This window comes from Jaculus jaculus, chromosome 3 (assembly GCF_020740685.1).
Source record: "Jaculus jaculus isolate mJacJac1 chromosome 3, mJacJac1.mat.Y.cur, whole genome shotgun sequence".
NCBI lineage: Eukaryota > Metazoa > Chordata > Mammalia > Rodentia > Dipodidae > Jaculus > Jaculus jaculus.
Genome location: NC_059104.1, coordinates 866,938 through 881,363, shown reverse-complemented (window position 1 = coordinate 881,363; position 14,426 = coordinate 866,938). Strand labels below are relative to the sequence as shown.

General features: G+C 42.4%; 2 protein-coding genes across 5 annotated transcripts in view; both read right to left on the bottom strand.

Annotated features, from left to right (window-relative positions):
- Positions 1–14,426, bottom strand: part of Dcun1d2 (defective in cullin neddylation 1 domain containing 2) — a 39,205-nt gene that overhangs the window by 7,597 nt on the left and 17,182 nt on the right. For all 4 annotated transcript variants that reach the window (XM_045145740.1, XM_045145742.1, XM_045145741.1 and 1 more), the window contains exon 4: positions 11,782–11,912. In XM_045145740.1, the coding sequence (XP_045001675.1) occupies positions 11,782–11,912 (131 nt within the window). The remainder of the gene's footprint in view (positions 1–11,781; positions 11,913–14,426) is intronic.
- On the bottom strand, positions 3,771–4,680 carry LOC105944403 (Y-box-binding protein 1-like). Its single transcript, XM_045145743.1, has one exon. It carries the CDS (start codon positions 4,323–4,325, stop codon positions 4,002–4,004), a length of 324 nt encoding a protein of 107 aa, XP_045001678.1. The 5' UTR covers positions 4,326–4,680; the 3' UTR covers positions 3,771–4,001.

Genomic DNA, 14,426 nt, shown 5'->3' with positions numbered 1-14,426 from the left:
TGTGTGGAGCCCAACCTCAGGAATGCTATACCATCATACCCAGCATACTAAGTAGATTCTGGGGATCCAATGGAGGTCTTTAGGCTTGTAAGACATGCACTTTTTCAACTGAGCTATCTCCCTGGCCCTTAGATGTGTATTCCAAGGACTCTGAATTTCTCATTACACAATCAAGTTAAATTTGCAAACATAGGGAAAACCATTTTATTATTATAACAATGTTTTAAAAGTCAATTAAATCAATCAAAGCCAATATTCTCATTATTTTATGGCTTTTAGACAAGTTTATGCTAGAAAGTATGGTCTTAAAGGAATCTGTCTAATGGGCTTCACTTCAGGAGGCTCTGGAACAGTACTCCAGTCCACTGGAAATTTTCTAAGTACTTCTCTCTCTATGCTCAACACAGTAAATTAATTTCTTAAATCTGGCCACTTTCAATCATGCCAAATAGTACACACCACACTGGTAGGAAATGAAAGGATAGCTAGATACATCAGATCAACTAGTGTGAAAGGAGATTAATAAATATATTAAGGTAACAGATAAGTTTAAATGCATAATACCTAACTAAACACTTTTCAAAGCATTTCTTCTAAACGTAGTTTGATCTCTCTTGGACAGAGCTCTAACTTAAGACTTTCTAGGGATGATTACTACCAACACTAGGTAAGCAACAGATGAATGGGGCAGTAATCAGTGCTGGATAAGACATTGATTCCTTAAGGGCTTGTAGTGTGCACTGCAGGCCTGTTCCATCCTAAGCACCCTGAAGTCTCAATGAGAAGACAGGGTCAGAGAGGGGGGTAACGGCACATGAGGACTTGCTAGGCCTTACCTATGGGACTTGTAGTATAAGGCTAAGATGATTAGTCTTGTCCTGATTATAAGTCTATATCCTTATCCCTTAGGAAGAACATTAAGTGAGATCTATAGTCAACTCATCTTAATGATGTAAAGCGCTCACACTGGGAAATGGAGGAGAACCTGGGGAGGAAAGAAAAATAAAGTTTTATGGCATACATTTATAACCTAGTTGCTACTAGGTTAATGTTGGTTCTAGAAACCTTTTCCATAAAGTACCTGATTTGGATTTATGTGAATCAATGATTAAAAGTAAATGTAAATACTATTTATGCAGCGATGCCATATTGTCCCAATGGACTGGGTCATTTGCAAAATAAGTACAAAACCCAAATGGCAGAACTTGAGATGGATACCAGGGGCCATAGCTACAATGGTACTGGATTGTTTGACTTCTGAAAAGTACATTTCTTGACTAGGGGGGGTGCCACGAGTGACAATTTGTGTCTGTGGTGCTCTATTTAGGGTATGGCAAAGAACCTGTATTACCCTCTTGTAGAAAAACTAGCCAATCATTGCACAACTTCTTTCCCTCAAAAAAATCAAGATTTTGAAACCAACTGATTCCAGACTCCAGCCAGTATACAATAACTTAAGTTTCCATGTTAAAACACAACAGCATCAGGCTGGAGGTACAGCTCAGTGGTTGACTGCTCAGCTAGCATACGCAAGGCTCTAGGTATGATTCCAGCACTCCACACTCAAGTATATGTGCATGTATACACACACAACACGACATGACACAAGTCAAATTAGTTACCTCCTTGTGTAGGTTTACCATCACTTGAATACAGAATAAAGAAAAGGCTCACATAAAAACAACAGAGAAGCTGAATGCAATGACATGGTACTATAGTCTCTGTACTTGGGAGACTGAGGAAAGAGGATTACTTGAGCTCTGGACTTCAGGGCCAGGCTAGGTAACATAGGAAACCTCACTATCATACACATGTGCTTGGTATTCACAGACATACAAACACAAGGAAGGAGAGGACTAAGCTCTCTTAATGTCACTCCCCACTGCATAGCATGCCTCAAAATGATTTATTCTTTCTTTTGAAAAAGCCCTCAAAAAAACTTTCAAGGTAGCGTGCACTTATTTGATATGTTTATACTCTAGTCATTCTGAAGAGACTTAAAAAAATCTATTTTTTACTTATTTGAGAGACAGAGACAGAGAAGGAGAGAGCACAGGCAAGCCAATGCCTATTGCCACTGCAAACAAACTCCAGACACATGCAATAAGTTGTGCATTTGACTTTATGTGAGCACTGCAGAAAATGAACCCAGGTCAGTAGGCTTTGTAAGCAAGTGTCTTTAACCAATGAGCCATCTCCCCAGCCCTGAAGAGGGTTTTTTTTTTTTTTAATTAATTTTAAAAAGTTTTTTTGTTTTGTTTTGTTTTGTTTTTCAATGTAGGGTCTTGCTCTAGCCCAGGCGGACCTGAAATTCACTATGTAGTCTCAGGGTAGCCTGGAACAAATGGTGATCCTCCTATCTCTGCCTCCCAAGTGCTGGGATTAAAGGCGTGTGTCACCATACCCAGCTCAATTTTTTTTTTTAAAGTAGGGTCTCACTCTGACCCAGGCTGACCTGGAATTAACTATGTAGTCTCAGGATGGCTTTGAACTCATGGTGATCCTACCTCTGCCTCCCAAGTGCTGGGATTAAAGGTGTGCACCACCAGGCCCGGCTGAAAAAATTTTAATTTATTTATTTGCAAGGGGGGGGGGAGAGAGGGAGAGAAAGAAGACAGAAAGACAGAATGGGTGTGACAAGGGCTCCAAGCTGCTGTAAAAGGACTCCAGATGCATGCGCCTCTCTGTGCATCTGGTTTCATGTGGACACTTGGGAATCAAACCTGAGTCATTAGGCTTTACAGGCATGTACTTTAACTGCTGAGCCATCTCTCCAGCTTCCAGAGTATTTCTTTTCCCCCCGAGGTAGGGTCTCACACTAGCTCAGGCTGACCTGGAATTCCCTATGTAATCTCAGAGTGGCCTTGAACTCTCAGCAATCCTCCTACCTCTGCCTCCCGAATGCTGGGATTAGAAGCATACACCTCCACACCCGGTTTAACATGAAGCTCTTTATGTAGTTTCAAACTCACAGCCACCCTCCTACCTCAGCCTCTTGAGCGCTGAGGTTAATTCTCAGTGTTCTCAGTGAGGAAGACATCTCAGTGAGGAAGACATCCATTCTTCTCAAGGAGTTATTAAATTTGATGTAGCTCTTACAGGCCTATTCTCCTAACTGATACTTATGGAAATCTATAAAATGGAAGCTAAACATATTAGGCCTGTATCTTATCCCCCCCCACTTTAGCCCAGACTGACCTGGATTCACTATGTAGTCTCAGGCTGGCCTTGAACTCATATTGGTCCTCCTATCCCTGCCTTCCAAGTGAAGGGATTGAAGGTATGTGCCACCACGCCTAGCTGGGCCTGTATCTTAAAACATTTGGAATATTCCATACCCTTAATTTAAAAATATCCACAAAAATAAACTATTTTAACTATTTATTTATAATTCTTTGTAGTGCTGGAGATCTAACCCATGGTTTTGTGCAAGTAGTAATCTACCACTAAGCCAAATCTCTAGCCTGAATTTTATAGCTTTAAAGTGAGCAACTATAATTTTTTATTTTTTTCCTTGTATTGTGGAAGCTGGATTTTTATTTTCTTCCAAAGTTTTATTGATGAAAACTATTATTATTATTTTTTTACACAAAGACATTATTTAAGACCTTTATTAACAGGTGCTTGCAGTTTGTGGACTTTTTTTTTTTAATCAAGTTGTAAACTTTTTATTACAAATTAACAATGAAGTTCTTAAAAATCTCAACTTGACCAGATATGAAACAATTTAAAAACCTTTAAAGGTATATTGAGAAAAACCAGGCTTTTTAAAAAACACGTTTGTCATTACCAAAACAGAGACATCTTTAGGTAAAAATAATAAAAACCCCATGCTGCATAATCAATGTAGATAGTTCTAGTTTATCTGGTCAATGGGCAAAAAGCAAGCACTTAAGGTCTTCAGCTCCAATCTTTTGTTCATTTCTTATTGCTGGAATTTCATATTCATTTCTTCTTGTTGGATGACTAAACTGGATGATGGTAAAGATGGTCAGCCGCATTTACTCAGCCCCGCCCTGCTCAGCCTCGGGATTGGACCAATTTTCAGCTGGTGGATCGGCTGCTTTTGTCTCTTTGCCATCTTGTGGTTTAGGGTTCCCTGGGCGTCTGTGTCGGTAATTGAAGTTGTGGCGGCACCGATGTTGAGCTGGCTGCTGATCTCGGGTGTCATCTCCTTGATTTTCCTTGTCCTCTTCATTGCCATCCTCTCTGGGCTGTCTTTGGCGAGGAGGACCCCTGCGGAATTGTGGTCTATAGCCCCGATACATATTCTGTCTCACTGGTCCACCTTGCTCTCCTGCACCCTGGTTGTCAGCACCCTCCATCTCTTCTCCCTGCACAGGAGGTTGGAATACTGTGGTCCGTGCCCATAGGGCCTCTCACGTGGTCAGGTGGGAGCCTTCCCTGCGGTAGGGCCGGCTTCGTTGGGCCTGTCCTTCAGGAGCACTCTCCATCCTTCATCCTTTCCCCCACTCTCACTATTCCGGTAATTCTACTGGTAACTGCGTGGAGGACCCCTGCGATGTGGACAGCATCTATAATGGTTATGGTCTGCTGCATATTTACTGCCTTGAACTGGACCTCCACCAGGCCTGCAGCATTTGCTGCCTCTGCACCCTTTTCTCCTTAGACAACATCAGACTGCACAGTCTCTCCATCTCCTGCACTGCGAAGGTGCTTCTTGGGGTCATTCTTCTTTATGGCAGTCTGGTGTACAAATACATGTTCCTTGGTGTCATTCCTGTGGATGAAACCATATCCATTCCTTACACTGAACCATTCCACTGTTCCCAAAACCTTCGTTGCGATGACCTTCTTGTCACCGCCGACGTGAGGCCGCCCGGGCCACCGTGTTCCCTGCTTGGGGTCGGCGGCGCCGAGGGCGGGGCGGCAGGCGGCTGCTGGGCCTTGGCCTCGCTGCTCACGGTCGCGGTGATGGTGACTGGGGCCGGCTGCGGCGGTGGGGCTGCTCAGGGCTCTCTAGGGTCCACTCTCCGCTCCCGCTACCAATAGAACTCTTATTCTTTATTTTTATTTATTTATTTATTTATTTGTGTGTGTGTGTGTGTGTGTGTGTGTGTGTGTGTGTGTGTATGGGTGCATTAAGACCTCTTGTTATTTCAAACAACACCAGACACTTGAACCATTTTGCATCTGGCTTTTATGGGTGACTGGGAACTGAACCCAAGCAGGTAGGCTTTACAAGCAAGTGCCTTTAACCACTGAACCATTTTTCCAGTCCCATTGCCAATTATTACAGACTTTAATTTACAACCTCTTGAAAATTACTATGAAATTAAATTCATATTGAGTATGATGTTGTTGAGCAGAAGCAAGGCTGTGGTGCCTGGTGTAGCTGTCTCCACATAGCAGTCCTTCTGGCCTGAGAACCCCAGCTCTAAGAAAGCCCAAATGAGGTACATGGGAAGAAGGTAAGAACTACCCAGCTCAGCTGTCAGCTTAGTACCTATCCCTTAGTAAACAGAAGGGCTGCCCAGTTGTGTCCTGCCTGAATTCCTGAACCAAAAGATAAGGAGGTCTATACAATCACCTTCATTTGAAACCACTAGGTTTTGAGGTGATCTGTTACATTGTGATTACTAACCAAACATTGGGTCTTTGGTGTGACCCAAGAATCTACATTTCAGGGTGCTCCCATAGGTGTTGATGAATCCTCTTTTTCCTTTTTCCCTTTCCTTTTTAAAAAGGCCTAACATGAAAATATTGGCTATTCCCTGTCTCAACAGCCTCAACTCTCTTCACCACCCTTGTATTTTCCTGTCTTTCACTCCAAGTCAGCTTCAAGAGCAGCTTAACCACCTGTTTATTTAACAATAATAGAATAAAGGCTTTATTCCCTACGTTGGGTAGAACAAGTTTTTCCAACATTTTGTTAAAAGCATCTGATGAGCAGAAAGTTCTGAATGATGTTAGGAATTTTCAGCACTAAGCCAGAGTTTTTGTCATATAGTATAATTTTAAGTTTCCAAAAGTTATGTATTTTTTAGTTAATTATTTATTTGAGAGCAACAGAGAGAGAATGAATATAGGTGTGCCAGGGCCTCCAGCCATGACAAATGAACTCCAGATGCATGTGCCATCTTGTGCATCTGGCTTACATGGGTCCTGGGGAATTGAGCCTTGAACTGGGGTCCTTAGGCTTCACAGGCAAGTGCTTAACCACTAAGCCATCTCTTCAGCCCCAAGGTATGTAGTTAAATATATATGTATATGTATATATATATGTTTGTTTATTTATTTGAGAGAGAGAAAGAGAATGGGCGTACCAGGGCCTCCAGCCACTGCAAACAAACTCCAGATGTATGCACCACCTTGTATATCTGGCTTATGTGGGTATTGGGAAATTGAACCTGGTCTTTAGGCTTCACACACAAGTGCCTTAACCTCTAAGCCATCTCTTCAGCCCAAAAGTTATGTATTTTATCTGCCAATAAAAATTTTCTTTTTAAATTAAACAAAGTAAAGTATTACCTACTTTTCCACTGGAAGACGATGAGAGACTGAACTAGCATGAACAGAAAGCATGTAGGCAGGCTCCTGTGCAAGGGAGTGTGACCAGGAAAGTTGGGCTCAGGAAGCAGAAATAAATGAAAAACAAAACTGAACCTGGCGGCCTAAGATGAAGTAATGTCTACTACAGAAACTGAATACTCATTAAATGACTGAGTCTTTTCACCCACATCCTGAGGCCTGAATGCCCCAACCCAGTCCTCTTCTGTGGCCTTATTCTTTTAGTTTCTAGAAAATGTCAGCAATGTGTTCCTAAGAATCCTGATGACACTTACAGGGTGATAAGGGTTCAAACTAAAACAAGCTTCAAGTATAATGGCTCTTTCCTCTCAGCTTCTTAAGGAATGGAAGTGAAACAAAGATGATAAAAGTCAAATTTTAGTACCTAAGAAATGAAACAAAGCATGAAACACCATAAATCATAATTATAAAATATCAAAGTAGGGAACAAAACCCAAAAAGTTCAGATACAAAGGACCTGAGAGGAAGAACATGTTATGTTTGACTCTGGTTAGTCTTTGTGGAGACTAAAATTAAAGGAACAGAGCAGCTGATAAAAAACCCTAATTCATAGTTGAAGAGATGGCTTAGCGGTTAAGACACTTGTCTACAAAGCCTAATAACCTGGGTTCAATTCCCCAGTACTCATGTAAAGCCAGATGCACAAAGTGGTGCATGTATCTGGAGTTGGTTTGCAGTGGCTAAAAGCCCTAGTGTGCCTATTCTTTCTCTCTCTCTCTCCTTGCACATAAATAAATAAATAACATATACTTACAACCCCCTCCAACTCAACAGCATTACTCCCAGGGGTTCCTTAATGACAAAGCCACAGCAAGGATGTGATCTACTAATCTAAAGTCCTTGCAACCAGGTAAAAGAAAGGATATGTAATCATAAAATGGAGATTAGTTGAAATAGTATCCATTATCTGCAGTCTAGGGCCTGAATTAAGAGTGCCATGCTGGGCATGGTGGCACATGCCTTTAATCCCAGCCTTCAGGAGGCAGAGGTAGGAGGATCAGCATGAGTTAAAGGCCACCCTGGGTCTGCATAGTGAATTCCAGGTTGGCCTGGGCTAGAGTGAGACCCTACCTCGAAAAACAACAACAACAACAAAAAGAGAGATAATGATATGAAAGCATAAGGAGAACTATTTGAGAGGAGAAAGGGAACCAGGGGAAGGGGGCCAGAAAGGGGAACAGGGAAATGAATGGGTACATTCAAAGCACACTATACATATGTATGAAAGCATCACACTGAAACATACTGTTATTATACACTAATAAAAGAAAAAAAGAAGCAACAGTATGAGCCTGCTTACAAAAGATGTCTGGAAACAACAGGCAACTCAGTGTCAATGGGTGGTAGTCGTTACTAGGTGTGATATGATAGATACACTTTTTTTCACTGTTCCTTGAGCTGTTTTATAGACCATGAGGGAATAGTTAGCACCTCAGGCTGTGTCCAAGGGAGGTGGACCAGATGCAGAGGTATCTACTGGCCACAATGGGCAACTCAAGTTTCAACAAAGATCATGATACAATAGATTAGAACTCTTTTAGTGTGCTGAATCATGAGTTCAGAATTATATGAAAAACAAACATGGGGCTGGCTGGAGCTATGACTCAACTGGTAAAGTGCTTTCCTCTTGCAAGCATGAAAACTTGAATCCAATCCCCAGAACCTATGTAAATGCTGGGTGTGGTGATATGTTCCTGTAATCCTACTGCTGGGAAGGCAGAGACAGGAGGATCTCTGGAGCTTGTCTGCCAGCCAGTCTAGCTTAATAGGTGAACTCTAAGCCAGTGAGACACTCTGTCTCAAAAAGAGGTGAACAATGTACCTGAAGAGTGTACCCACTGCTGTACTCTGGCCTCAACACACACAACACACATGTATGCACTCCCACACATATACATCTGTGCCCACATATGTACACACACATACAAACAGTGAACTAACCATTTTCAAATAATACATGGGGGCTAACTCCTTCTCCTAAGGACTGGAACACAATGGCCAGAACCCAGCTTAAATTTATTCCCTGTCTAAATGAATCGCATTTCTGGTAACCAATATGAGCAGCTTGAAACCTTGAAACTGTGTGTGCGTGTGTGCGTGCGTGCGTGTGTGTGCATGTTTGTTCCATGGCCTTCTGCCACTGCAAACAAATGCCAGATGCTTGAGCTACTTTTTGTATCTGGCTTACATAGGTGGTTTGGAAACTGAATATGGGCTGGCAGGCTTTGCAAGAAAATGCCTTTAACTGCTGAGCCATTTTCCCACCCCCCAAGTCCTCCTTTTAATAATCCAGCAAACTAATGGAAAGGGAAGAATAATATCACTTTGCAGGCCACAGCAAGTTAACAGATAAGGCAGGGTGCAGGGACCCCAAAACAATGACGGTCAGATGACAGACTTCTAAACCCAAGACAGGCAAGTACCACCAGAGGCCTACCCAAAAGGTAAAACATGATCCTGCACAGATTCCTGCACCTAGCTGCCAATGAGCATGGTCTTTGTCACACAGTAAGAAAGAAACATAAAGTAAACTGACTAAGGTGTATAGCAAGGCAAAGGCAAAGTCAGAAAAACTTCTGGGCCAAAAGATGTGGTAAGAAATAAAACCTGAGAATCTGGAGAATAGGCAGAGACACAGAGCAAGGGTCACAGATGGCAAGTAAAGAGGACCAGGATGTGGTCAAGGCCATAGAAGGCTGATGGCTCCTTTCATGCTTACAGTCTCACTGTGGATTTATTTACAGGGATAATGGTGTATCCTCTACATCTGAGTTTTAGAAGCTTTGCTTTCCTTTAACAGAGACCTCAGTACCCCTGATCTAAGCTTTTGGGCTTTAATTGGGACAACAGGCCACCCAACAAGGAAGTAGAGTGACAACCAAAGGAACCACATAGGTGGGATGAGACAGAAGCATAATGGGCATCTCACCAGCATTCCTCACTGCTATGGGGTGGGAAGAGTCTGTGAGGCATTCCCATAATGCCATCGTTGCTCAAATGTGTGCTATGACCAACTCATGTAATGTCTTGGTCTTAGGCTCCTTACTTGTAAGTGGGGGAGGGAATGAGAATCCATGTGGATTAGAGAAAATCCTCCAGTGAAGCTTTCATGGCTTAGTATATGCTAGTCTCTACCCTTCACTCCAGAAAGCAAGGGCAAAGGTGAAAATAACCATAGAAGAACATAAGCCACAATATCCACCCCAGACCAGACCCTCCTTTGAGTCTCTGAGTGGCAGAGATGACAGACAGAGCTGATGTATACAGGCTGAGGAGGACTACTGATGAAATGGCCACCATTGTCCAGACTTATCCCATAATTAAAGGTACATTAGATTGGCTATTGTATCTACCTACAGCTATATCACCCAGTCTTGTCTGATCTAGGGAGCTAAGCAGTGTCAGTATTTGAACAGAAGAATAGCTACTGCTCAGGGTCTAATACTGCTACAACCAGCTGAAATCCTAATGTCACTAGGACCCTGTGGCCAATACCAGGTTCTGTATCTTGGCCTGACCTATACATATTGGTCCCCTCTGTCAACTCTCCCACTTTTGCCATGGCTCAATGCACCAACATTAAAACAATAATAAGCCAGGCATGGTGGCACACACCTTTAATCCCAGTACTTGTGAGGCAGAGATGGGAGGATCACCATGAGTTTGAGGCCAGCCTTAGACTACAGGGCTCCAGATCAACCTGGACTAGAGTCAGACCCCACCTCAACAAAACAAAAGCAGTCTAACAACACTGGCTAAAACAAACAAGACAACAAAGAAAGCAATGTTTATCACCTAGGTAGGAAGAGAAGGCTGCTCAGTGCTTAGCTGCTCTGACCTAGATCTGCACCATGCTTGAGGAGAAGAAAATGGAGCAAAACATAGAGAAAAACATGCACCACAGATGCTTGCATGTAGCAGTCAACACAGGAATTGAATGTGGAAGGCCTCATACCAAGCTTTCCACCTGTGCCTTATGCCCCTTTTCAGTTTCCTGTGTAACTCTTAATCTATCTATGATCTATGCTTCTATTTACTGTTTTTCTTCTAAACATTCTTTTTTATAAAGTAATTTTTATTATTTATTTATTTGAGAGAGAAAGAGGGGAGGGAGGGAGGGAGGGAGAGAATGGGTACACCAGGGTCTCTAGCCACTGCAAACCAACTCCAGATGCATGCACCATTATGTGCATTGGGCTTACATAGGTACTGGGGATTTGAACCTATGTTCCTTAGGCTTCACAGGCAAGTGCCTTAAATGCTAAGCCATTTCTCCAGCCCCTAAACATTCTTTTTAATATGGTTGTTATCCTTAGTTAAAAAACCATGAAAACCCATGTCTCCAAATTTGTAAGAGATCACATATACATATCTATGTATGTATGTATGTATGTATGTACATATACATATGTATATATACATACACACACATATATAAATGGTCTATTACATACACGTAGACAAGCAAGTGTAGGTCAACAGAAACTGATTCTTAGATAAGCCAGAAATAAAACACAGGTACTCAGGTACAAACAAAATAAAATCTGAAACTAAAAATTTAAGTAAAAAACTTCAAGATATACAATATTCAGGGCTGGAAAGATGGCTTAGCAGTTAAGGTGCATGCCTGTGAAGACTAAGGACCCAGGTTTGATTCTCTAGGTCCCACATAAGCCAGATGCTCATGGTGGTGCATGTGTCAGGAGTTCATTTGCAGTGGCTAGAGTCCCTGGCGCTCACTCGTGCTCTTTCTCTGTCTCTAATAAATAAATAAATAAAAATAAAATCAAGATGTACAATATTCAGTAAAGAATAAGCAACACTCTACAACCCTGAAAGCTCTATGGTGAAAGCCAATACACTGAAAAGCTGTTTCAAGGTTAACTTGAGCTCCCTAGACCTATCAGTAGAAGCACTCCTAACCAGTCTCACTAGCACCTCAGCCAGACACAGGCTGCACTACAGGACCACATGGAGAACAGGTCAGACTGTCAACTTGAGTTGATGAGGTTATCAATATGAGAGGGCTGAAACATTTACAAATTAATTTACATTTTAAACTTTAAATATTTAAATCTAGAAGCTAAAAAATGCTATTCGTTGAGATTTCCTCTTATACAAAGAGCTAGAAAGTAGAATAAAGAAACCAAAACAGAGATAGTATCATCAGTCGGTTGTCCACTTGCAGTCTCAGATGTGGCGCTGTGCACATGTGACGATCATACTCACCTAGGCCCTTCTGCCCAGGGTTCTTAGCAAAGGTAAAGGTAAACTGATAAAAGTCTTTGAATTTCGCAGAGTCCTTGAGCTCCTGTTCCAGTTTGGGAAGAAGAGCTCTCAGCTTTTCTGTGCTATCACACCTGCGTCAACAGAGAAGGGCTGATTAACTGCAGATCTGCCTCATGTTCTACAGAAGCCCCATCTCCCCACCTTCCTTGAAATTTGGTGTATCTAAGTCTCATTTAAAATTTTATTTATTTGCAAGCAGAGAAAGATAGAGAGAAGAGACAGACAGAATGGGCATTATCAGGGCCTCCAGCCTCTTCAAACAAACCCCAGATACATGTGCCATTTTGTGCATCTGGTTTTAAGTGGGTACTGGGAAACAGAACTGGGGTCATTAAGACTTTGTAGGCAAGCACCTCAACTGCTGAGCTATCTCTCCAGCCCTAAATTTAACTTTTAAGTGATACATATGAGTGGAATCATGGGAAGTTTCTCTTGCCAACAAGAATCTAAAATGCTGTCAGACAGATTGTGGTAGTGGCTGTACAGGTATGAATACTCTGGTCACTGAGCTGAGGACTGTGGCTGAAAGGAAAGCATATGGAGTACATCTCAGTAAAGCTGTTGACCAGGAAAATCAAACAAAAACAACAAAAAGCTGCCTGCCCTTTTTGGGGATAAGGGCCCTGCAGCTTTGCCCACAGTGAGGTCAAGACCCTGAGGATGTCATAGTGACAAGATGGTGATTCCTCATTACTCACTGACCACAGGACTGGACACCCTACCATCCTGGGCCACTTTTGCCTTTGTCATTTATAGAAGAGAAATTAGCCTTAGTACTTAAGCATTTAGGAGCCTCTTCATTGTAATAGGCTGGGTTTACAATATATATAAAATATAGAATAGTGAAACAAAATTTGTTCTTGTTTCAACAGTACAACAGAGAACAGATTAAATACTACACTCAACTTACCCACCTATACAGGTAGTAAGTAGTATGGTGGCGGGGGGGAGGGAATGGAGAAAACTCTCAAAGACCCAGAAAATGCCACAAAGAGGCTGAAGAGATGGCTTAGCAGTTAAGGTGCTTGCCTGCAAAGCCAAAGGACCCAGGTTTGATTCCTTAGGACCCACTTAAGCCAGATGTACAAGATGGCTCATGCATCTGTAGTTCATTTGCAGTGGCTGGATGCCCCGGCATGCTCATTCTCTCTCTTTCTCCCTCTCAAAAATAAGGGCTGGAGAGATGGCTTAGCAGTTAAGGCACTTGCCTGTGAAGCCGAAGGACCCAGGTTCAATTCCCCAGGACGCACATAAGCCAGATGCATAAAGTGGCGCATATGGCTGGAGTTCGTTTCAAGCAGCTGAAGGCCCTGGTGCGCCCATTCTCTCTCTCTATCTGCCTGTTTCTCTCTCTGTGTCAAATAAATAAAATTAAATTTGAACAAAGTTTAAAAAGATAAGTAAAATTAAGAAAAGAAAAAGGCATTGATGCACCCACACCATGGGTAGAAACTGGCAACATGCTCAGGTCACAGAAGACAAGAATGCCAATCACAGCTCTCTCTCTTCCCCAGGGAGGTAGGAATTATTCCTTTCTTTTTCAGTCTCTCTACTATCATGAGTGCTTCTTTAGTGTCTCTGCTCTTCATGTTAATGTGAATTTGGTGTTATTTTGTGCCTGGCCTTTTGGGTCTAGTAATCTCTATAAGATTTACTTCTAAGGTATGTGGAGCTCCAGCTAGGCCATTTTCTTTGCATAGGGATCACTAATAAATCTATATTTTGTGACTTATAGACCATACTGATAGCAAGCACTTTGGCTGTTACTAGTTTTCTCGTAACAAGTAATGCTGGCAGCATTTCTGCACACAGGAATATGCATATCATCAGGCATGCATCACAGGGAAGAGCTGTATGTATTTGTTTGTTTGTTTGTTTGTTTTATTGAGGTAGGGTTTCACTCTAGCTCAGGCTGACCTGGAATTTACCATGCAGTCTCAGGCTGGCCACAAACTCAAGGTGATCCTTCTATCTCTGCCTCCCAAGTGCTGGGATTAAAGGTGTGTACTACCACACCCAGCATGTCTCTGTATTTTTTAAATATTTTATTTATTTGACAGAAAAGGGGGGGAGAGAGGGGGAGAGAATGGGCCGACCAGGGCCTCCAGCCACTGCAGACAAATTCCAGATGCATGTGCCCCCTTGTGCATCTGGCTAATGTGGGTCCTGGGGAATCGAACCTGGGTTCTTTGGCTTTTCAGGCAAACGCCTTAACTGCTAAACCATCCCTCCAGCCCTTGTCTCTGTGTTTTGGACTTGATGTCAATGTAGGAACCGTACACCAGAGCTCCCAGGGTCCCATCACCATTGTTTCCGGCTCTGTCTTACTTTAGTCTGAGGCCCCATCGCAGTGCAGCTCTCATCTGCGCTTCCCCATGAATGAGAGCTTCCCCAGGCTCCTGCTTCTACACTCACTGACCTAGGTATTCATTCACGAAGCGACTGCTCAAATCCCTTGCTCATTTTCCAGTGAGGCTTTCTCTCATTATTCAGTACAAATTCTTTTTTAATTTTTAAATATTTATTTGAAAGAGAGAGAGACAGACAGACAGACAGACAGACAGACAGAAAGCAAATGGGCATGC